General features: G+C 37.8%; 1 protein-coding gene across 1 annotated transcript in view; it reads right to left on the bottom strand.

Annotated features, from left to right (window-relative positions):
* The window catches only part of dnah6 (dynein, axonemal, heavy chain 6), an 85,277-nt gene that overhangs the window by 8,945 nt on the left and 50,091 nt on the right, over window positions 1-26,241 (bottom strand). Inside the window, 15 exon segments of the mRNA XM_052137461.1 lie at window positions 941-1,029; window positions 1,397-1,557; window positions 4,066-4,256; window positions 6,449-6,606; window positions 6,736-6,871; window positions 9,207-9,440; window positions 12,255-12,434; window positions 13,665-13,845; window positions 15,306-15,373; window positions 15,874-16,038; window positions 16,466-16,591; window positions 18,876-19,079; window positions 21,602-21,798; window positions 22,044-22,167; window positions 22,364-22,625. Of these exon segments, the coding sequence (XP_051993421.1) occupies window positions 941-1,029; window positions 1,397-1,557; window positions 4,066-4,256; window positions 6,449-6,606; window positions 6,736-6,871; window positions 9,207-9,440; window positions 12,255-12,434; window positions 13,665-13,845; window positions 15,306-15,373; window positions 15,874-16,038; window positions 16,466-16,591; window positions 18,876-19,079; window positions 21,602-21,798; window positions 22,044-22,167; window positions 22,364-22,625 (2,476 nt within the window).

Raw genomic sequence — 26,241 nt, 5'->3', positions numbered from 1 at the left:
TTAATCAGTAGTTTATTTATAGGGATTGTGATCACATTTGAACACAGTGGTGTTAATGTTTTCACCCATTAAGTCCTATCTTTTTCTTGCAGGAGTGTGTGACATTGTTAGTGTGATTAAAATATAAATGTAATGTATGGTACGTGCATACATATCCCAGTGCTGAATTGACGAATAATGAGTAAAGGTAAAAATATGTGCATGCCATCAACATATGAAACCTAATGTCTACATTGGAACCAATGGGTGGCACCATGATGATTCTATTGGCCTGTTTTCTATTTCTGTTCTCGAAACGTACAGTAAAAACTGCAAAATGAGCGATCAAAGGAGAACAGAATTTCAGGCTCTGAACTTGTGCTGTTGTTTGCTGTCATAACAACTTAAAGTAGTTAATGATATCACATAACTAACCACGGACCATCGCTTCATGTCATCTACCCACTAAGGTGAGGCACCTTTTTTTCTATAAAAAATGGTCATCTGGACTATGTGAAGTATCGGCATGTTTCTTGACAATTTTTACAAATGTAATACCTTAAACATTACACTACTCACTAAGAATATATGGCGATGCGAGTGAAAACACTGGAGACTCGAAATTGAAAACCGTGGAATCGTGGAACACTTCCACGTTCAGGAATATGGTGGATAGACGTGTGAGTATTCAGTCTATATTGATGCATGTTTTCTTCTGATGGCATGGATAAACCAAATTAATTCAAAGAAGAGTTTGACAAGACACCTTCACATTTTCTCTCCCACGCAGCAATCAAAGAAGTGGGATTGGAAAAGGAGACAGACAGGCAGACAGACAGGCGGATGGATGGATGGATAGAGACATTTCATCCAGAACATTATGAGAAAACAGTTGTGCAAATGAGCCAGTGTGTTACTGAAAATCCAATATACTATACAAGTATTTGGGTGTGTGATTTACCTTGACAGAGTTTTGCAAAACAGTGACAGGAAACGCATTGGACGGCATTGAGCTGAGGAAGAGTCTGAAGTCTTCATGGATAACTGTGTCTGCAAAAATCAAAGATTGTTTCAGGACAGGGCAACAGAGAAATTCATTATTCATGGATTCACAAATGCAGCACACACAATCCACAATATAATGTGGAAACAGGCGCAAAACAGGCCAGTCTGACTAAAAATTTTAATTGAACCATCCACACACAGAAAGCCACATCTGTAAACAAACAGACAAAAATATTTATTTCATCAATCTAGTCATTCCATTTACAGGTTAATTTGGCAGGTCATACTAATCTGATACCAAGACCATAATATAATATCCTTCTTTTATGGAATAATTATGATTAATCCATAGGAAAAAGGAAGAAGGAAAACACATTTGTATTTTAAGTCTCATACACACATGCAAACTAACCAGGTTCAATAAAGGATTTGATAAGTTCCTCCATTGCCAGCATCCAGGACACAGCAAGATGACAGTTTTGCAGAAATATCCAGCTGCCGATCTTTAGAGCTTCCAGAATCATCCTTTCAGCTATTGGCCCCTGACCCTGACCCAGCGAGATAGATTTGACCCTGCAATAAAAGAAGCCCGCTATAATTACAAATAACTAAATAAATAAAAGTACTATTATGTTTAATTTATTATTATAGTGATATAGGCCTGGGTGATAGTAATAAAGTGATACTTGTAGGTCTCTAGAGTCTAGTCTCAGTCTCGGACAGCATGCCCATGGACCAGCAATAGTCTCAATTACGTAAACTCTAATCTGATTGGCTGTCTTAATGCAACTTCTAAAATTCTATGATTTAATATAGGTTCATGACATAAGTTAACATGCAGAATCCTTATTAAACATTTATTCATATTAGTTCATGTTAATTTCAACATATACTAATGTAGAATAAATGTTCATGTTTATACATGACATTAATTACCATACGCATTTATAATAATTTGTATTACATTATTACACTTGTGCTTTTATATTATGTTGTCTAATATGCATGCCTAAAGCCTAGTGTAAGTCAAAGTCCTTTATGAAAGTCTTATATAAGTTGCATAAATATGTATGGTTTGGACGTAAAGTTGCTGAGAAGGGCGCTTCAGAGGCTTATATTTCAAATTATGAGGGGAGGGGAAGTAATGTTGCTCATTTTAAACAATGGAGAAGACGTCCTGACATTTAACATATTCAGAGAAAGACTGAGAAAGACCAGATAAGAAGACCACCTTACGACACCATTCTCCAATTGATATTTTGCTTTCTCTCCAATGTCTGATAACTAAAAGAATTAATAAAATGTGTTATTTCTTGGCAAGTAACTGGTGTTTGGCTCTGTGACTTCACAACGGGGAAAAATACATAAACTTCACTAATACATAAGTCTTCACTAATTCATTTTTCAAATCAAAAGTTGTATTTGTTAGCATTAGTTAATGCACTTTGAACTAATATGAGCTAACCATGAGCAATTGTATTTTTATTAACTAAAAATAATCTAGATTTATAAATTCTGTAAAATATATATATATATATATATTGTTAAGTGTTTGTTCATGATGCCTAATGCATAAACTAATGTTAACAAATTAAACCTTATTGTAAAGTGTTACTGTGGCAGGGCGGAGGGCAGGGCGGGGCCATGATTCCACACACCCGGCCCATAATCAGGCTAATCAAGCCTCAGAGAGGGATAAAGGCCGACTGGAGACTGCAGTGGGACAGAGAGAGAGATTAACGGACAGCTGTCTGACACCTTTGTGTGTTTGTCTTTTTGGTTAAGTTCTATATTAAATATTATTTATATTGTCAAGCCGGTTCTCGCCTCCTCCTTTCCATTAATCCCTTTAAAGTTACCTTTAAATTGCTCGTGAGTCAACTGCTCTCATAATTGGTAAGCAAATAGTGGTCAATAATAGCAGCCAGGCTCAGGTATAACATTTGTTGAAAGATTATAAAATAACAGTAATATACAGCAACATTAGGGTACATATTTTGGATACACTCTGGCCTGGATTTACTAAAATCCTAATTCACAGGTACTAATTTGCTTGTGCAATCTATCAAATTATGTGTGTGTGTGTCGTGGGCGTTTTGTGAGTGATTTACAAAATTGTGCAAATAACTACACATGCAAATATTTTGGACACTCCCTCCAAAAGGATGATTGCATGTGGCCCTTGCACCAAATGCGGGCTCACTTACAATACGGCTCTCATTTTATTTTTATTCAATATGGCATTTATTCATTTTAACCAGCAATCACTACTCATTTCGTGGGATTCAAATGACACCAGCTCGGCGTACCAGTGCGTATCGGCCCGATTCGAGCACAGGAAGTACCGCACTTAAAATATTTTGTAATAATTTGCCATTTAAATACAATGTTTAAAACACTGAAATACGATATGATTTGTACATAAATTGCTAGTAGCTTTTTTAATTTTGATTTATAAGAGTTGAATGATCATCAGTAATGTTATCAGTTATTATTACAAGTTCCAAAGTAATTATATAAAACTAAAATTATCATATTAATGCATGTTATCAATTTGTATTTTGTGTATTCCTTGTTCTCAAAGTCTCTGTTTTACCACAATGACAGCATAATGCATTGAGTGAATCAGATTAATATCATCCTTTCATTCATATTGATTTGCTCTCACATTTTCCTTTTTAGAAATGACTTTCAGGTTTGATAAATCACTTTGTGGGTGCACTTTAATTAATTTGCACCAACACTGCCATTTATATTGCACTATTGGAGGCATGCCTGTAAACTGCATATTCATTTTGGGGAAATTGGTTATTTTGCACGTCTGACAGATGCATCAGAAGACCACTTTAGTAGGTGAGCTCAGACCATTTTTGCATATGCTGTCGAGTTTGCACGTTTCTATACATGCAAACCTTTTTTAAATCAGGGCCCGAGTGTTGAACACTGAATATATTTAGAGGCAAAATTCTGGAAATTCTATTGATAGCCTATTGATATGCTACAGTACAGCAACACTTCATTGGGAGTGACTCTTGAGAACTGAGTGAGAAAACAGGATGTCACATCACTGTGAATCAGTACCGATCCTGATATCCTCTCTCATTGGCGAACCGCTGGAACGCTCCCATTGGATCTGAGCCCGTGCTGAGAATGAAGACCAGAGGAGTGGATGGAGACATGTCTGTGTACAGCGTTGCCAGGTCCACTGGGGGATTCTCAACAAACTGTTTTCCCAAACTAGTGATAACAAACTCAGTCACTGCAAACACAACCTGGAAACACACAGAGTCAGAGGCATTTCAATGATACTGTATTCATCTATATAATAGATAATGATACATTATCACCCAAGTAGACTTCCATGAAACTTGATCAAACAGACACTGTCACACAGATACCGGCAAGCAAATCACAGTTTCTTAATATCAAAGGAAGGAATAAGATTAGGAATGTTATTTTGAATATACCATATATAGTGAAAAAGTGTAAAACTAAAAGTGTTTTTTAGTTTTATTTTTATTTCAACAAAAACAGTCAGATAGACCTCTGGCTCTTAGAATTAAATGGAAATGGAAGCGCAGCGTAGTTCTAGCGGGAAGACTAGCAGCTGTACATCATCACATCATTAGCTGGGTAATTCCTAGCCAATCGCATTTAAGCCATTGCTTTATAAGTCTGCTCACAATCTATTACATTGCTGTTTCAGTGTGCTAACACAGGCAACCTCCACCACCCCACCACCACCAGTTGAGTCCCGTCCCACACAGGGGTAGGCGCCTCGCCCCTGCCTCCTATCTCCGGCAGGACATGACAGTTCCGGGTACAACTCCCTCGGACCGCCGGATGGGGCCTACCCCAAAGAGAGACATTACTTTCTGTTTTACATTTTTCAAATAAATGGCATCTTAAACTTCACTCAAGCCTGCGCGTCTTCCCGATAGAACGTATTTTGCTGCAGTGCCTTTCAAACTTCTACTTCAAAACAGTTGATCTTTAAGTGAATGTAAATATGTAGGACAAAAAAAGGCTTGCTTCTGTCTGTTATGTTATTATTATTAATCAAACATTGAGAAAAAAGAAAACCTCTCATTGCTCTAGGCTGCATAACTGGAATATAAATAACACTAAATCAAACTAATTATAAGCTTGTATTTCTGACAGCATCAAATCAGTATTAATTTATTATATCATACAATCATGCCTTGAAGACTATGCCAGTAATTTAAATTGTTTGATTTTGCATTGTATTCCTTTTCTTTTTTCGAAATTGATATCAATATTCGCTAAATTGTTTAGCTCAGCGAGGATTGATGCTGACTACCACCCCTGGATTCATGAGTTCGAATCCAGGGCGTGCTGAGTGACACCAGCCAGGTCTCCTAAGCAACCCAACTGGCCCGGTTGCTAGGGAGGGTAGAGTCACATGGGGTAATCTCCTCATGGTCACTATAATGTGGTTCTCTCTTGGTGGGGCACGTGGTGAGTTGTGCGTGGATGCCGCGGAGAATAGCGTGAAGACTCCACAAGCGCTACGTCTCCGCGGTAATGCGCTCAACAAGCCACGTGATAAGATGTGTGGATTGACAGTCTCAGATGTGGAGGATACTGAGATTCGTCCTCCGCCACCCGGATTGAGGCGAGTCACTACGCCACCACGAAGACTTAGATCTAATCAGTATTAATGTATTATATCACACAATCATGCATTGAAGACTATGCCAGTCTCTGAATACTGATAGTCAAACTCACTAAACAGTTGGGTCACTTTTGCGTATTTCAGCGCAAAACTTGTCTTATTCACTAAGCACTACTGATGTAGTTTAAACAGGAACAATCAGCGGCGAAATAGTTCTGCATCTTGAGCATTAAAATTAAGTCACTGCCATTCGTGGAAAAACACCCGCTTTCCATGAAAGGCTCATTATAACTAATGCTTTATTCACAAAACTCTGTACTGTTTTTGCGGTGCAATAAACAATGTGCTTTTACAGGTGGTAAGAAAACCTGGTGGTAAATTCAATCATTTTCTATCAATCATCGCAACAATAATTAGTTGAAAAATTAATCTGCAATACAGCACTCAGAACCGTCCTGCAAGATCAGAATTGCAGCATGCAAATTACGCTCAGCACAGATTTTGTCTGATATGCATAACTCCTTTAATGAATTAGGCAATAAACCAGTGCAGAAATCATGTGCAAACTGGCATTGTGTATATGTGGATGGTCGTGTTAATGTGTTTGCGTTTCTGACATTTTGAAACGAGCTGCTCTCACAGACAAGGAGGTTTCAGTTTTCAGTTCTCCAAGTTACATTATACAGCACAAATTATTTTTTATTTTAAAGATCAATGAAAATCTGAGGCAACTATGTGAGTTGTAATTGTAACTAAAAGTGTATTGCAACTGTTTGTTTATACATACAATAATAACTTTCTAAAATCGCAGCGATTTTATTTCTTTACCTTCTCTTCCATAAAACTCTTGATGAGGATGAGTTTCTGGAAGGCACCAAGCCGCTGGTTCCAGTGACCTCTGACCTGTGGTTGTTTCTCTGAGTAAGGGGAAAGAGCAGTGACATACCCCTCCCATTCTTCTGGGTTTACCGTTACCTCCAATTGCCCTGCAGACCAAGAGAAATGGGCAGGGAAAGATGGAGAGCAAGATAGGAATTATGATTTCCATTTTTTTATCAATCCTTTTCTAAAAAAGTAAGAACCAAAGATGTTCAAGTGAAACAGTAAGATGATACCCAGTTTGACAGAAATTGGTGTGGATATAATTTCTTTCTTAATGCCACTAAAGCATAGCAGTCTGTCTTCTAGATTGCAACATGTCTCCCAGGCAAAATCAGACAACCATTGCACTTCTGGTTTCTCTGGAAATTCCTGTAGTGGGAAAATTCAAACAGCATGAATTAAAAAGAACTTCAATCAAGCTTCGATCAAGCATTAGTCATTTTTGATTTAAGTGTTGTTGAAAAACTTTGGGGCAGCTGAAAAAAATCAGAGGCTGAAAATAATAATTAGAGGCCATGATATCTCCTCTATTCATGGACAAGGGGGGAATGACAAATAAGTGGGCTAATTTTAAGCAGCAAGTATACAGTAACTAGAATTGTACATTTTCAAATGAAATATGAGTCGTGCTTGCTTGCACAAACGTTTTTGTTGTGGGTGGTTGCTGAGGCATTGCTATGCTATTGCTAGGGAGTTTTGGATTGTTACTTACTGGGCCAAATAAGAGCCCATCTCTATGTCTCTGATTGTCTGGTCCCTAAATATTGCAAGGGTCCTTCAAATTAAGTCTATGTTTTTTTGCCCATTTTATAACCTTCAGGCACAAATCAGAAGTCTGGGGCCGGTTGCATAAAACTGTTTTAGACTAGTCTTAATAGTTAGTCATCTAAAATGTTGGTCTTAATTTTTTCAGTCAGTTGCATAACAACTTAGATCAGTCTAATTAAAGACCAAAATGTAAGACAGCACACCTCAGGCTAACTTTTGTTTACATTCCATTTTGCCATTGAAAATAACTGTCAGCTGAGCCAGTGGGGGCTGAAAAGGGCTTGAGTTGAGACTTGGTTGAAGACTTTGACTTCAAAAATGGTAACAAAATGTTGTGTTTTTAATTATTTGGGTTAAATCACTAATTGTGTTCATTAAAATACATTTTGAAGCATTGTAGTCCTCTAATAAGCAAATATTTTCAGCGAATAAAAAATATATTGAGCGTCCACTGTCGGCCATTTTTTTAAGCTGTTCAGTGATTTTTTTTCCCCCAATGCAATGCAAATTAGACTGTCTTACTAAAGACAACTGTGAGCTTGTTTTATGCAACAGGCTTTCTATGGCGTCTTTAGCTAGTCAAACTAATTGTAAGATGCAGTCTTAAGTTAATGGCTATGTTTATGCAACCGGCACCTGATCTCTTCATAAAGTAATAGCATACTTCTCCTCAATAAACCGGACAATTTGGAGGTCAGTGTAGCTCAGCGAGTATTGACACCCCTGGAGTCGTGAGTTCAAATCAAAGGCGTGCTGAGTGACTCCAGCCAGGTCTCCCGTGCAACCAAATTGGTGGGTAGAGTCACATGGGGTTAACCTCCTAATGGTCGGTATAATGTGTTTCTCACTCTCGGTGGGGTGCATGGTGAGTTGTGCGTGGATGCCGCAGAGAATAGCGTGAAGACTCCACAGGCGTTATGTCTCTGCGGTAATGTGCTCAACAAGCCACGTGATAAGATGCGTGGATTGACGGTCTCAGATGTGGAGGCAACTGAGATTCGTCCTCAACCACCAGGATTGAGGCGAGTCACTACGCCACCACGAGGACTTGGAGCATATTGGCAATTGGGCATTCCAATTTGGGGAGAAAATAAATAAATAAACCGGCCAATTTGAGAAACTCAGTAGCACAAGCAGAGCAGGACAAGTTATGAGCTGAAGTGTAATACTTAGTGTTAGAGGTTCAAAGTTTTGAACAATGGCAATAGTCATGCTTGCGTTAGCAAAGACCACTAATGAAAGTTAATATTTGTCTGTAATGCAAAAGAACTGAATTCTGTAAATAGCCATGTAGCAATGTATTGCTTCAATGCACATTAAAACAATATAACAGCATGGAGCAATAGAAAGATGCTTTGTTAATGTGAACAGACAATACAGGTGCCTCAGGAAAGTGAAAAAATTTGAAAACAGCTCTCCAATCTAAAAATGTATTAAATCTCATTCATGGCTTGTGGAAGGTCTCTTGTGCTGTGTCAGTATAAATGGACATTTTGAAACAGAAATAGAATAATAACACACACACTAGGACTGAGCGATAGGACAATGTAATTGGTTATCAACGATAACTGACAAATACATCTATGCCAATTGTGACAGTCACTAACATGTTGTGACAGTCAATATGTTGTGTAACTTTTACTTGGTGAATTCTATTTAGAACATGCTATTAGGATTGCTCTTATGGGTCCTGGACACGTTTCCGCTTGATGCAGGTTCTTGATCATGTTTTCTGTAATATTGAAATCCTATTTCTTTGTATTACTGAGGCCTATTACTTGCATCTCATAGAAATATGTTTACATAACAGGCTCCGTGGGGTTGGGGGGAGTTAACAATGGCCACATATGGCCCATGCACGAACGCACACACACGCACACACAGTGTTCTCTTTCTTTCTCTTTCATCACAAGTGCAGTTTCCTGTAATCTCTGACCTTCTCCATGCCACGAGCCCCTCGCAGAAAGTACTGCCACTCCTGCTTGGAGATTTCTCGTCTCTGCATCATGATCTCTACGCACAGCATGAAGCTGTAGATGGTCTTGTGCTGCTCAAAGAGGCCACGGGACACATTTGTGTAAGCGCTCAGCAGAGTCTGCTCCAAAAGGATCTGTAGTCTAATGCTTAGATCTTTGTGTTTCTCTGCTGACTCTATAGTATTGTTGAATAACTGCATGAGAGGAGAAGAGAGGAGAGGAGAGAAGAGGAGAGGAGAGGAGATGTGATTCCATAAATGTGCACAGGATAGGCATCAAGTAACATGAGGGACAAAAATTTCCTGAGTCAAGGGAATTCTTCAGGGGTATTACAACAAATGCCTTATCTATCACTCTTACCTGAGCATTTCTATTGTATTTTCGCTCCCTTCCCAAATCTACAGCCGTGGCCAAAAGTATTGTTGTGGTGTTGATTCATATTGTTTCTAGATTATTGTGCAGAGTGATCAGATGCATTTTAAATAACTGCAAAAAACTTAATTGGCCAAAAACATGAACTTTATTTCACAGTTTTTTGGCCCTGTCACAAAATGACCAGCTATCATCTTTTCACTAATCATATCAGCAGCACCAGGGAAAGTGTGAACGAGTACTAGTCAGGTGAAATCACTCTATCATTCTGACTGGATTATAAGAGAAGACTGATTGCTATAAAAGGAGGGAAGAAGTGCTTCCAATCATTGTGTTCTTGTTCACAATGGTTACCTCTAAAGAAAGACGTGCAGCCACGTCAGATCGCTTTGCATCAAAATGGCCTCACATGCAAGGAAATTGCTGCAAAGAATATTGCACCTGAAAGAACCATTTACTGGATCATCAAGAACTTCAAGGAGAGAGGTTCAACTGCAGTGAAGAAGGCTTCAGAATGTCCAAGAGTGTCCAGCAAGCGTCAGGACCATCTCCTCCTAAGGAGTCAGCTACAGAATCGCGTCACCACCATTACAGAGCTCAATATTGGCAGCAGATTACATCTGCAAGCACAGTGAGGTGAAGACTTTTGGACAATGGCCTGGTGTCAAGAAGGGCAGCAAAGAAGCCACTTCTCTCCAAGAAAAACATCAAGGATAGACAGAAATTTTGCAGGAAGTACAATGATTGGACAGCAAAGTTGGTGCAAAGTTACATCTGTTTGGGACATCTGGAAAATTGATAGTCCGGAGAAGAAAAGGTGAACGCTACCATGAGTCCTGTGTCGTGCCAACAGTGAAGTGAGACCATCCATGTGTGGGGTTGCTTTTCATCCAAGGGAGTGGGCTCTCTCACAATTCTGCCCCAAAACACTGCCATGAATAAAGAATGGTATCAAAACGTCCTGCAAGAGAAACTTCTCCCAACGATCCAGGAGCAATTTGGTGATGATCCGTGCATTTTCCAGCATGATGGAGTGATAATGAAGTGGCATGGAGATCATAACATGTTAAAAAAAATTTGGATCCATGGCCAGGCAACTCCCTGAATCTTAATCCCATAGAGAACCTGTGTTCAATCTTCAAAAGGCGAGTGGACAAGCAGAAGCCCACAAATTGTGATCAACTCCGAGCACTAATAAGTCAAGAATGGATCACCATCAGTCAGGATTTGGCCAAGAAGCTGAAATCCAGCATGCCAGAGTGAATTGCAGAGGTTATGAAGAACAAGGATCAACACTGTGAATGTTGACTCTTTGTATATGTTGAATGTTTTTGCCAATAAAAGCCTTTAAAACTTATGAAATACTTATCATTGTTTTCCAGTATACCATAGAAACTTGTGAAAAAAATTATCTACAAATACTGAAGCAGAAAACTTTGCAAAACACAAAATTGATGTCACTGCCAATACTTTTGGCCACGGCTGTAAACTGAATAAAGTCATTTAAAGTGAAGTAAAAAGATTACCACATCATAACACACAAACTAACAATCTGCTGACAATTAAAGATGCTTCCTTTTTGTATTATATACATCAGTGCATTTTTCAAAAAGTGATGGGAACAAAATGGGCCTTCGCAAAATTGGTAGGGACATGTCCCACTCATCCTCAGCATAAATTACACCTCTGGACAATTAGTACTGTTACAAGCTTGACACTGTGAAATGTAATTTATTTAAATGTAACTTGTATTTGAACAGAGCAGACAAATGAGAGATCTCATGATATGATACACAATGTTTTACGGCTCCTGTCTCACTCTCTGTTCAAACTAAACTGCCAAATGAATAAATGGAAATCTAGTCGTTATTCGTGAAAAAAGTGGTTTCAGTGTTTATATCGATCTATTTAAAATGACAGCGGACTTCCGCAAAAAATTACTCTTATGTTGGGATAAATGACAGCTTATTTAATTAAGTAAAAGTTACATTAATGATTAGCATTAGTTGAATATAAGCAACTTATGCTTGATTAAATTTTGTATATTATTTTATTGAAAAAGCATGTTGAAATGACAAGTATCATATATGTTACAATAGGCTTTTGAAGTATATCTCTCAACCACCATTACATTACATTAATGACCACTATATAAAAAAATCACAGAGCTTTGAAAATTATGAAAATACTTTTTATAAGACATATATAAAGTGTGAACTAATTTCTCTGAATATTTTCATACATGCAGCCTGCTCTGCCATTATAAAGATCTCATTATTTTACATCAAAAGCTATTATGATGTCATCTACCTTAAATACAAATTAATTATTAATTAAAAATACTATACATTTATTCTTGTATTAATATTTGTTTATATTATTGCTTAATGATGGCATATTGATTGCACATGGGGATTACTTCTAGCTTTGATACTGTCTTCTCAATAAACACAGAGCTATTTTGTTTGGTCTTTATAAAATGCTTAAGAGATCTAGTTTTGACTTCATTTTATTATAAAGGTTCTCAGGTAATATCACCAAGGATATCTTTATATTACTTGGAGGTTTGGTGCATTAAATATATAACAAGCATCCTGAAACAGTTTTATAGCATGAATGCTCTGTATAGAAGTTACCTGTTTAAAGTACTTTAGTGAGAACTGGTACATGGGGTCAATCTCAGACAGGCTGGCGATGACAAAGTACATAATGGAACCACGTGTGGCAACAGGGCGATACTTCTCTCTGGCTGTGTTGATCATCTCCTCTGTCGCCTCCGCCTCCTCCAGCCGAGACTTAATGGCCTGAGATGTCACCTGAACCAGACGTGAGACAATAAATTGTAAGCGGATCCGCTTAATGTCCATGGAGCACGAGTGTTACGGTATATTTAAATCAGAAACAAATGCAAGGACTCGGAAGTCTGGCAGGTTTATAAAAGGTCCTTAAATGCAAATGGAGGTGTAAAGCAGTCTACACTGAAGAGCAATGTCAGTCTTACAGAAATGCAAGGGGCTGTAGCGGAGGGGTCTGACAGAGACAGAGCTGTTTTCTGTCTGTAGGACAGATATTTAATTTGTTATTCTCTGTGGGTGGCAGCAGGGTAGTAGACAGTGATATGCTATTTTTGTTTCTTATCTTCCTGCTCGCTCATATTTAGCTCAATTCATTATGTTCATATTTCATGAAAAAGGCCCAAAATTTGTGATAGTACAGACATTATTTCACACATGCACACCAGCGCTGCTGAATTTAAATGTGTATTACTGTAAGTGTATATGATACAAATTTAGAGAAAGTTGATCCACATTGCAAATGTAATTGAAACCAGGAAATAAACAAAGCTTTAGGACTTTTAATGACTTAAAACAAAAACATTTTGATGTTAAGTAAATAAGAGGTATGTAAGATACTGCACTTCTTCTAGGCAAATTAACTACTTTAAACAAAAGTTCAGATTTCCTTGCTTCTCTGGATGCACACAAGATTTCTGATATTACTGGTCATTTCTGAGTTCTTGATGGGGGCAGCACTATGATCTGGGATACTTCTGGGACTGATATCATATAGAGTAGTGCAGTACTCCAACCCCACAATCAAAGTGCCTGAATTGCCTCTTTAAAATGTTGAAAATGTGCCCTTCTACACCACGTTTAGATACATGTCCAGTTGTAAAGTTCTTCTCCTTCATTTAATAACGAATTAGTGAATAACTGCTGCCTTTATCAAATGTACACAAACATATCTTTTAGATTCAATTGCATTAACAGCCTGCTTTCCATGGGTGAATAATAGTGCAGTGTCAATTGCACCAGGGAAATAGCACTTATATCAGTATGAATCCAGTACAATCCACAATTACTATAACTTTCATAAAAAGGAAGCAAATTGACTTATATACACATAGTATCGCAGTGCTACATTACTGCATTTAGCAATTGGTTAAACTGGATTTTGGGTGTTTAGCAAAAAAGATCCAGTTTTTTCGCTAAAATATGGTGCAAAACTGAGCCCTCCTCTTATTCTTCCGATTTCAAACCACTGACCTTGGACTCTTGTAAAGTTTGTACAAGCTCCTCGTTGTCAAGGATGTTGCCCTCAGAGGTGAAAAGCAGCTTGAGGATTCGGTCTTCAATGGCTTTCAGCTGGTTCCGGTCTGCATTGATGCGAACTATCAGCTGGTTTCTCTGCTCCTCCAGGTCAGGACGCTCCAGACGGACTACATCACTGGGTACAGACAGAAATAATCACAACGACAATGTAACACATGGATAAGTAATAACTAGTTTATCAACATCAAAATATTTGTGGCTTACAAACTTTTAAAAGCTCTTAGTTCAACAGAGTACATTTCTATTTAGCTGTATTTAAACAGTGTGCTAGTAGGCCAGGCCTTTCAACTATGTGTCATTCATTCAGCACACAGCACACTACGACACTGCCTGAAAAGAAAATACAGTCATAATAAAGTCCAAGGGCATTTTATGATGTAGCATACAATATCATACAAGAGACTGCTGTGATTCTATCACAAGATGAACCTCTGATTCAGATGCTCTTTACAAGGTAAATGCTATGGACCTTGTTACTTGGACACGGAGATGTTTTTCTGCTAAGTTTTATGTATAGTAGATTCAAAGAAATGCATTTTCAGGACAAAATGCAAGAAATATTGACTAAAATGTAATAAAAGAATTGACAATTTTACCCAATATTTGTGTCTCGAATGTATTTTTATACTTTGTAGACTATAGTGCTGTTAGCATAGCTACATGCTAATAGCAAACTCAACTGAAATAAATAGATTAAGAGTTGATTTGTATGTTGCCTTTGTAGAACATTCCAAAATGTTCACTTATGAACAGAAATACATTATCTCTCATTCAAAACATTTCTACACATGCCCCAGCCCTTAACTGTTGGTTTATTAAATATTTTTGGCTAAATTGAATGTAGAATTTACTCTTAGCCCCATTTAAAGGTAAATCCTAATGATTTTACTAATGTTAACAAATGGAACCTTATTGTAAAGTGTTACACTTTCTTTCCTCAGCAGACCGCAAACAAAGATTTTAGAAGAATATTTCAGCTCTGTAGGTCCATAAAATTCATGTGAATGCTGATCAGAACTTTATAGCTCAAAAAATGACAAAAGAAACAGAAGTAATCCATAATACTCCAGTGGCTAAATCTGGATCTTCAGAAGCATGTATGTTTGCTTTCTTTACTTTGATGTTTCCTTTATGTGATTTTTGGAGCTACAAATGTCTGATCAGCCATTCGCTGTATAGACCTATAGAGCTGAGATATTCTTCTAAATATCTTCGTTTGTGTTCTGCTGAAGAAAGAAAGTAATATATATGTGGGATGGCATGAGGGTGAGTAAATGATTAGAGGGTGAGCATTTTTGGGTGAGCTATCCCTTTAACACATATTACTACATTTAAATCACTTCCGCTGAATTACGTGAAGTTCCCCTCAAAATTAGCGCAGAAATAAAAGTCTAAGGTACTGCCTGGGCCTGCTTATGAGGTTCTATTTTAGTCAGGATGCTGACTTACAAGGCAGCTGACTATGTAGGCTGTAGACAGCTAAGGTTGCACACTATGTTTTGGAACAGAGCCAAATGGAGTCCAAAATAGCAAATAGAAAATTCAGAGAACAACCCTTCAACTGTATTGGATTACCTGAGGATTTGGTCTTCCAGCCCAGACTTGGTAACTGTGAAGTTGATGATGGTCACTTTGATGCAAACCTGATGGAGATAACAATCAAGTCAGTAGTTTAAATACCAACACTAAACATGTGATAGCATGCATCCCTCACAGGCATAAAACTAATGATTTACATTATCTTTTCATTGTATCCCTCTAGATCCAGTTGGCCCTGTCCTCTCAATAAATCTTCTTGAGGCACACTTTGATTTGCCATATGAGCTCTATATTTGCTGTCTGTCTCTGAGAATGTTTCTTTAGTCCAAATCAGTCTGTCAGCACTGCTCATCTCTCTTATTTAAGTGGAAATGACTGTCTCTAATGCTGCAGCTCACAAGACCACATCCCTTTATGACAGGGAATCATATTTCGTTGTGTGTTCTCTGCCTACTGCAAGTGCTGTTGCCCATGGCCCTGTCTGATATGATCAGTAGGCCATTGTTTATTGGTAGGTGGGCCCTGATCAACGTCAACATTCACATTTGTCTCTCCATGATGTTATCTGTGTTATCTACTCAGACTCAAACACTCTCAAACACACCTCTGGGAGGTAGTGGGGGTTGGCCATTTTGGTGGTCATGTAGAAACGGAAGTTTTTATCATAGTCAATGTCAGAATCTCCCAGTCGGATCAAAGTTCTGCCACCTGACACAAATGTCTGCTTCAGAAGAATGGGCTCCAGTGCAGGATCCAGAGTTTCTTTAAGCTGTACACACACATGCAAATGTTTTACTTAAATAATGGACTGAAATGCATGTAATTTATTAATTTTGCATTCATAAGTTCTTTCAAAGCATTCCATTTCATTTCTATGTTTCTAAAAACTACATGATGGAGTACACTACTTTCCTTAGTTGTCAGTAGTCAAAATAAACAAGACAATCACATCTGGCAAGAGTCAGAACTGATAAAATACAGAATCAATCATTTCAGACTCAATTAAACAATTCAAAGCCGATCAGATCAGTTTGGCACTGTTATCCGCTCAACCAAGTTCCCCACAGAATTTCAACTGACTTTAAAATAATTTTCACAATATGGTGCATACGTATTTAAATCAGTTTTGTTTCATTAACAATGAGAGACTGGAAGTATATTTGGTAGTTAAATATGAGTGTAAATTGAAAGGTTACCTCCTCCAACAAGACAGGCATTCCAAGCCGGATGGCATTCTCAAGTGTTCGGAGGAAACCGGCATCTGTTAGCTTGATCACCTTTAAACCATTCTTTGTCTCTTTGGACCGTATCCAACGATTTGCCTACATACAAAATGGGTCATAGAATAAAGGGATAACATTTTATTTTAGGGATAAGAAATTAGACAGTAATTAATTACTAATAATTGGACTTGTACGGAACGAGTTACTGACTTTTAAGGTATTTATTAGGCCTTTGTTCGTTGATTTCTTAGCTTTGCCTAATAGCCTCTTTACAATTGTTTTTAACTAACAATAAACTTATTAGGTAATAACAAAAGATACCAATAGCTAGTAAGGTGAAAAATACATTTTTTATAGGTTCTCATTACACTACGTGAATGTGCATCTTATAAGTATAAAATAAATATAGAAGGCAGAGACTTTTGATGCTTAGCGTAAATAGTGACAAAAAAGCATCCTCTTTGCACTAAATGCAGTTTTAGTGTTCGATGATATCAGCACCCCTAATTAAATACTTCCATACAGTACAGGGACATCACTGCAGCATGTTTATTGTATTTATTTAGAGTCCCACAAACACCCTACACCAACTCCTATAACCAGGGCTGGACTGGGAAGAGAAATCGTCCTGGGATTTGACATGGCAACTGGCCCAAAAGTTGTTGCGGGGGGGCGGGGTGTTGAGCGAAATGTTGTTCAGTGGGGTGTGGTGGTGGGGGTTGTTCACTGTCCTTTTCTGAATATCGCTGTGCCGTTTTGTGGTACGTTCTGCATAACGCGGCGGACCCAAAGTGCGTCGGCTCACCGGGAAAATGCCCTGTATGCCAGATTACCAGTCCAGCACTGCCTATACCCCTAAACCTAACCCTAACCTTCTCTGCTTTGTTAAAATACTTTATGCATTCTACATGTGTTTCATACTTATAAGCCGCATATTCACACAAAGTATTGAGAACCTATAAAGGTTGTATTTTGCATCATACTGGCTATTGATATGTTTTGATTTTAGCAAAGAAATTCACTGTTAAAAGCTAATATAAAGGCACTATATAGCAAGAATAAGAAATCAGGCAATAAAGGCTTAATAAATACTTTATAATGCCAAACAAGCCCGGAACTAGTAATCTAGAAGTGTAATTATTAGTCATGATCTATTTTCAGATTAGTGTCATTTCTGATCCCTAAACTAAAGTGTTACCGAATAAAGATGCACAAGTATGAATGCTTACTTTCTTGTTGACCTTAGCTGAGTGCAGTGTTTGTGCCATGGTATTTGTGTGTGTGTGTGTGCTGTGTGTGTGTGTGTGTGTGTGTGTGTGTGTGTGTGTGTGTGTGTGTGTGTGCATGTAAAAGTGAGACAGCCTGATGTTTATATGTCTGTATTTCTAGATGGTGAAAGAACAAAACACAAACAACAAGATATAATAGATGTATATAGGAGAACGGCAGACAAATGCTGTGAAAACAGAGGACAGTAATGAAAAAGGAGAGGTTGGAATGAGAGAGAGAAATCTGGCAAAGGTAATGTAGGGAGGACTGTTTTCCAATTTGCTTTTCATACCACCTTGACAACATCTTTAACAAACTGAACTCGCCCAACTATCAGAGATGGCATTCAATCGACGCACATGTTAACCTAAGGTGTCACAGAGGCTATGAAATGTGAAGTAGAAACCCTATTGAGAAGTCTCCAAACAAGTCAGTCTAACACAAAGTTCAACACAGTGTTATTTACCATTTTACTACTTCTACAACAGAAAAGGAATTGCATAAGCATTTAGATTAACAGAGAGCACAGTTAAATACTTGAATATTTGAATATACCATTTAACACATTTGTTGATAACAACTGTCTGTGCTACATGATCCTATCGTTAAAGTCCTTTATCTAAAACATACATACAGTACATTTGTCATTCGTATTAATAACACCAAGTTTTCACAAGATAAACTAATACCAGAATTATCAAGCTAAAAATGCATGGATACTATTAACACTAAAACCAGATAGCTGCTACTGCCAAGTGCCAACTAATGATGTCATTTGCTTGGGAAACAGTGCGTGACAGTTGGTTTGCCTTCCAGATGACAACTTGTCCAAATTAGTGTCAGCTTCATTTCACCCTGAAAATAAGCTGCTTTTAAAGTGATTTAATGGATGGCTTCTAAACAGTTTCATGGAGATATTGTTTAGCTCTGCTCTAATGGTGAACTATACTGTTTAGGGCAATTAAAAAATATATGCAGTACATACATTCAGTTATTGTTCTTGTGACTTGCTTTGTTAAGAAACTGAAAGGGATGGACTTTTAAGAGCATAGGAACACTGCTGTAGATGAGATCGCAGAGTGCAGACAGCATATTCTGAAAAGTTAGAGGTCACCTGATCCTGAGGGTCAATCATGAGTGGCCAGCGACGTCCGCGCATCACAAGGATTCCATTTTCTGTGGAGACAGTGTCCCGCGGCAACCCTTCAGCATTCCACTGTCGGATCTCGTAAGGGTCTCCTAGAATACTGATGAGACTGAAGTTGTCACTAATTGGGATCCCCAATATTTGACAGCGTGTGATCCAGTGATCTATTAGCTACAGGACGAGGACACACACAAAAATGCTCATTAAACACATGCACGTAACATAGAAATTTCAAGATTTACACATGGTATTGCCATGCATCTCAATATTTTTTAGCCTTTGATGATCATTAATCTACAGTGTATATCGATATTAAATGAACAAAACAACATAAATCGAGGTTACAGTGTGGCACTTAAAATGGAAGTGAATGGGGCCAGCTTCTGAACAGTAAAATACTCACTGTTTCAAAAGTAAGATCTAAGCATTATTCATGCAAACATGATTTTAGTGTGATCAAATAGCTTACAAACATTTTCTATGTAAAGTTTACATTTACATTTATTCATTTGGCAGACGGTTTTATCCAAAGCGACTTACAAAAGAGGAATACATTATAAGCGATTATACTATTCTCTTAATGAGAATAGTAGTTTTCAAGACAGATTAAAGTGCAACAAGAATGTTTTTGTTTGACTGGTTAAGTGCTCATGGAAAATATGTGTTTTAGCCATGTTTTTGAAGACAGAAAGCGAGTCAGCTTCACGGATGGAGTTGGGAAGGTCATTCCACCAACGTTCTACAATGAAGCCGAAAGTCCGGGAAAGTGTTTTGGTGCCTCTTTGTGTTGGTACAACAAGGCAATGTTCCTTGGGAACGTAGCTCAGCAGAAATTATTTTAGGTATGCTGGAGCAGAACCAGTTTTGTATGCCAGCATCAGAGCCTTGAATTCGATACGTGCATCAACCGGCAGCCAGTGAAGAGAGACAAGGAGTGGTGTAACGTGCTCTCTTTGGTTCATTAAAGATCAGACGTGCTGCTGCATTCTGGAACATTTGCAGAAGTCTAATTGCACAGGCAGGGAGGCCTGCAAACAGAGAGTTACAGTAGTCCAGTCTGGTTATGCAAGTGACTGAACAAGAAGTTGTGTGGCATGTTCGAAGAGGGTCTTATCTTCCTGATATTGTAGAGTGTAAATCTACATGATCGTGCTGTCTTTGAGATGTGGTCTGTGAAATTTAGTTGATTATCGATAGTATTTAGTTGGTTAGCGATGGTAAAGTTATAGCCAATGACTGTAAAAATGACAATATTTACAAAATTACTTTACAGTTCAAACAATACATGAATTTTAAGAGAAGAATTAATGCAAGCGATGTATTTAAATCCATGATAAGTGTCACATTTCTGTGTTTAAACCCTCCACAAATTGGGCCGATCCTCTTCCATTGTGTCTCACTCTAACCTCGATTTTTGCTTTTTTTTTTTTTTTAAAGAAAAGGAGGAACAAGTCTTAATTAATTTTTGTGGTAATCAACATTGTGCCACAAATGCTGTCAACTGACCTTAACTTGTATTGAACCCGGAATACTCCTTTAATTAATTTGCCATGAAATGGCTTAAACAGGTGAACTTATCAGAGTGACCATCATTTCATCCAAATAGCCATTGTTGCTATACAGATCAAATTTTATAGTGAAAATGTTTCATTTAAAACCTAAAACACAGCATAACTCTATTTAAAAATAGTCAAGGCATGTTTTCCACACTTTTTCCAATGGGACTGATGACATTGGATAATTTTCACATATATGCAACAATACAGTATAACACTACAATAACAGCAATATTTACCCATTTCAGTTTTTACTAAAACATGGTACAGAGCATCGGCCTGACCTCTGTGTTCAGAACATGATAAATGAGATAACGTGAGACAGAGACGGACTTGAATAGCAGAGGTGTTAGTGTTCAGTGAGCTAAAGGGGAACACTGAGTGGGTCACCTGATTTAATGTCCAAAGGCTTTACACAGCCAAATTAAGGCTGCTCTGTGCCTGCTCAAAATAAAGACGCATTGCCACATAAAAGCCAGAATAATTAAGCCTGCTCTGACCAACCTCAGCCCTTGGTATCAAAGGCAGTTCTGATGCTGCTTTGGTTCTGTGCAATGAAATGCAGTACAAGTGCATTTATATATAATATATATTAACTTATGGTTTTATATTTAATAGTATAATTTAATATTTCTATATTAATTATTTTATATTGAACACATTGCTTCTTATAATTATTTATGCATTTGGCTGACACTTTTATCCAAAGCCACTTACAGTGCACTTATTACAGGGACAATCCCCCCAAAGCAACCTGGAGTTAAGTGCCTTGCTCAAGGACACAATGGTGGTGGCTGTGGGGATCAAACCGGCAACCTTCTGCTTACCATTTCTGTGCTTTAGCCCACTACGCCACCACCACTCCGCACTTGTAAATGCATTTATGCCACATCTGAGCAGCATTAAACATGTGTAAAGGCACCTTATCTTATATGCCACTTTAGATGCATTTTCTTTACCACCTTTGAACAACTGATATAGCTGAGCAGAAACAGGATAGGTCCAAATATATTTGCATATATGTAAATGGATAATGCATGATACTGAGAAGTACATTCTAATTAACACATGTAATATCTATGCAATAAGGATGTAATACAGTGAACAAGAACTGTTTGTAAAGTTTTAATACGCTACCAATTGTCTGTAATGGGAGGTGAAGGCTCCATAATAAGCCACACAAGCTGCAGCTATGAAGACATTTCCAATGACGTTGTAAATCTCCTGTTCAAACAGAGCGATGCTTTCCTGCCATCGTACCTGCTCATCCCCAAGAGCAGCCGTTAACTTTCCAGACCGGCGCAGGCGTGCTTCGGTCAGAGCCATGGTTTTAGCTACATCAATAAACATACACACACACACACGTATAGGAAAAAATGCTAAGCACACACAAATCAACCCATAAATATCCAATTGATCAGTATAAAGATGCCCTTATTAGTTATTCACTTCTATTCCCCTTTTTTCCTAAATGCCTTTATTTATCCCCAACACACCTTTTTATTTTCTGTTTTAGCTGTATTATTATTACATCTGTCTTTATATGCTCTCTCTCTCACTCCCTCACTCACTCACTCACCCAGGCCCTCTTTCTCAGCCACGCTGGAGTCAAACTGCTCCTGCAACACTTTGATTTCGTTCTCCACCTCTTGCAATTTCTCCTGCTTTTCTTTCAAGGTGGACATTGTTGTGTCCAACTCAGCCTGATAAACGATAAAACAATCAAATCAAATAATAACAGTGCACAGAGACACATGAAATGCAGTCTGATGTCTAATTCAAAATGCAGACATAACATTTGACATCACAGTAATAGGAATCTGTCCATCTAAGCATCAATTTATGTCCATATCTTTCACGCTCTCGCACAACAAAACCCAATAATACAAACTGACTCACCTGAGCAGCAGCAAGCTTTTCGCGTTTGGGCCCGACCTCTTTCAGAACTCTAGAGTACAGGTCCATGGCTCTCACCCACATACACATGGACTTGCAGGCCTTAGACACTTTTTCCACCTTTTCAGGCACGAAGTCTGGATTACTTATGTATTTCTGCAGCTTCTGAAGAATCTGAGGCCTGATATTGTCCTTGTTATAATCCATTAGCTTTTTCAGGAAGTTGCCTTCACCCAGGAGCTGCTTTGCACTGGCCCAGTCTGTCCTGGATAGTGGGAGACATGATGATGGTACATGTAGTCTATCTATAGTCTGGTAATAAATCAACTGGTTTCTAAGAATTAAAGTAAGCGTGAATAGCCAGTTTACTAGTAGTTACATGCATCTCAAATGGGTCTTCTATGACCAGAGAGAGAGTCTCTGATTTTGTGACTAAATACACTCTTTATCAGCATTTGTGGCATTGGCATTCTATGGCCCCTAATTAAATGCTGCAAAACATCATTAGCAGTGTGCATCACCTACTACATCAGATTTTTTTACTGCATGTTGAAAAAGTTTCAAACTTAAAAAGCACAAAATGTTGGTACACTGCTTCACATAAAATGCACTCTCACAGAAAACATAACGTTTCAAGTGAATGTTTTCAAAAGCGACACGATCACTTTGAGTGAAAAAGATATAAATATTTAAGTACATTTTTAACTCTAAATCATGTTTCTGTTCTGCAGCGGTATGTTTGTGTCACGTAATCGCATTGGCATTTGAAACATGTGAAAATTGATGCATGTGAGTCATGGCCTGATGCAGTGCTGTTTACAAGTGAGAAGGAGGAACGTGATTTTTGGAGCTTCAAAAGAGAAATCGCCATTATCTTGCATTTTAAGGACCTACTAAGCTGAGATATTTTTCTTCAAACGTGTTCTGGTGAAGACAGAAAGTCATACACACCTGAGATATCATGATGGAGAGTAAATAATGAGTGAATTTAAATTTTTTGGGTGAAGTATCCCTTTAAGGATGGGACTTGATTTTATCTATCAGGAATTGATTGGTTCATTAAAAGTGGTCTCTTTATGATAGGTGGTTAGAAGCAAGGGGTTGAAATATAAGAGAGCTTGGTGACGACAACTGAAAAAAAAAAAAAAAAGATGTTTCAGACGAAGAGTTGTGATTTTGATGAAAGATTACAAAGACAATAAAACAAAACCAAAAATGATTTGGAATAATGTGCTGGAATAATTAATCATTCACAATGACCAGGGGCCTAATTTAAGATGTTCGTAGAATGGCCTTAATTGTGAATGTATGACAATTTCCTAAATGCTCAGACGAAGAATTTATCAAACTTCTGAATGCACAAAAAAAAGTTCATAAATGCTTTCCAACTTATATATCGCAATTGATTCTTCGCTAAGCTCTGCCTGGTTATCGCTGCTGCATTTTACAAGCTTCGCACAACTTCCCATAGGAATGAATGGGAGATTGCCGTGAACACCGTGGTTTTTGGCAAAATATTTTAATAAAAAGAATTGATAATATTCTTATGTGGGCTGGAATGAAGAGTAACATCGTAAAGCATGATTAAATTACTCCATAATTAGACAGAAAACTGCAGAACAACGGCACATATTTTACGGTTAAAAAATCCCACAGCACACACATAACTATAATACATAACTATCGTCGATAGTTTTCCTTTTCAAGAACTTGTCCTTGTATTCTGTCTTAGTAGAGTGTTAACTCGTAATGTTTGAAATTTGCTATGCAAAAAAAGCAAGTAAAATAGGTATGATGTACAATGAGGACACAGGTGACAAGAGTGCTAATTGGGTATTGAAAAACTAAAAACTATATTTTGCGTCTTTTCCAACTTGTAGATTTGTTCTTGCACATGAATTCTTGCAACACCACAGCAAATAATTTTTTTATTTTATTTATGTATTTATTTACTATATTTTCCAGAAATAAAGTCGCACCTGACTATAAGTCGCACAGAGTCAAAATCACATTGTTGAGAAAAAACAAACAAATAAGTCACATCTCTGTATCCACCTTATTTTTCAGCAAAACCTGGGCGCCGCTATTAGCAACATTGAATGTGGACCACTTCCAGTATAAACCACTTCCAGCTATTTTAGCTATGCCAAAATACTACATTATGCTGCTTTATATTACAGGCTGGCAATAAATGTCGACATATTATCATCATTAATTGCGATTTTAAAAACTCATTGGTTTAGATTGCATATAGTTTTACCATTTATCGTATTTTGCCATCGTTTAATCACACACTGTTGCACTGGCAGAAAGAATGAAATCAGACACTGACACGGACAGTCCTGGGCGCCGTCTGAAATGCCTCCACAAACTTTACACAACCAGCAGAGAGAAGAAAGATCCCGGGAAAATGCTGTTTTAAATTTCTTTGCACCAAAACTGAATCTTGTTTCATATTGGCAAAAAAATAAACAGACAATAGTCAGAGAGCATTCTCTCTTTCTTCGAGGTGTATAGTAAACAGACACACAGATCCCGCATTCAGCATGGCTTATGAAACATCGCCTTTTGGAATAATATGAATGGAGGTTTAAATGGAGACAAGAAAGACTGCATCGTCATGATCTCGGTAAAGAAAGAAGCAGATTCAGTATCTTCAATGCAACAACACACAGCAACAAGTGAATGATTTACTTACTCTTTTACTATAAATGCTGATATTAGATAAATATCCGACATTGGGGCATAATTCTGCTGTGCATCCAGCGATTATATAATAGTTTATAAGCCCAGACACTAACTCTGGTATTATAACCTTTTAGTTATTTACACTGGGGTCAACGCCAGCGGCACTTTGTCACATTTGTCGGAAATGCGGCCGCTGCTTACTTCCGCGTTGCAAAAGAAGGTGGATAGGTTTTGTCAGAATCACTTTTAGGGCGGGGCTTGGCGAAAGGTCAATTAATTAAAAAACATGTGCACGTGAACGAGTGCATGGACTCCGCCTAGAGAATGCCCTCAAATATCCTAATCTGGTGAAACATAATAAAATTAAAGCACATGCGCAACTTATTTGTTAGTTCATGCATTCATTCATAAGGAAAGTTTATGTGCGGTTTACAAGGTTTTCTAAAAAGTGTGCAGCTACCTGTAACGCTGGTATGTGGAGTGGAAGAGAGGGGACACAGGAGTAGATAATAAGCCTTTTAATATGAGACACTGGAGTGGAAAAAATATAATTCAAGGAGATAATCAAGGAAAACACACGCTATAAACTACCACGTAAAAATTCAACATTACAATACAAGAACTGACAAAGGAGGGAACAAACTAGAGGGTATTTATAGACAAAGGAGCTGATGAAGGAATGGAGAACAGGTGAGGAGGATTGGGAACAGATGGCTGTGATGAGGTCAGTGCATTATGGGGAATGTACTTCGTGGGGAAACTAAGGACGGATGACACAAAACCATTTCAAAATAAGAGTCCATAGAACAGAACGGAGAATAACGGTGATCCCCCACCCTCTATCAAAAAAATCAAGTCAGCTTGCAATGGCACACCGAAGCATGAAAAAAAAAAAAATAATAATTTTTGCATGCTTGTCAGCTGACATACGCATAAGAACATCAGTTTTTGCCATTCTAAATCTCAATTTGTTTCTCACTTTTGATGTACGATCAAATCCATGGAAATTAAGATCAAATCTGATCACACAGATGTTTTAAATATAACGTGCATTAAGAGACTAAATGGGGTTAATTTTGATTTCATGTTGACTCTAAACTCCACTAAGCATCTGTCAATTAGATATAGCAGAGGTTAAGTAATATGAGTGAATTGGACAATTAGAAAGAACTGCAGACACTGCACACTGGCAA

This window comes from Xyrauchen texanus, chromosome 11 (genome assembly GCF_025860055.1).
Source record: "Xyrauchen texanus isolate HMW12.3.18 chromosome 11, RBS_HiC_50CHRs, whole genome shotgun sequence".
Lineage (NCBI taxonomy): Eukaryota > Metazoa > Chordata > Actinopteri > Cypriniformes > Catostomidae > Xyrauchen > Xyrauchen texanus.
This window is presented reverse-complemented; position numbering and strand designations above follow the sequence as displayed.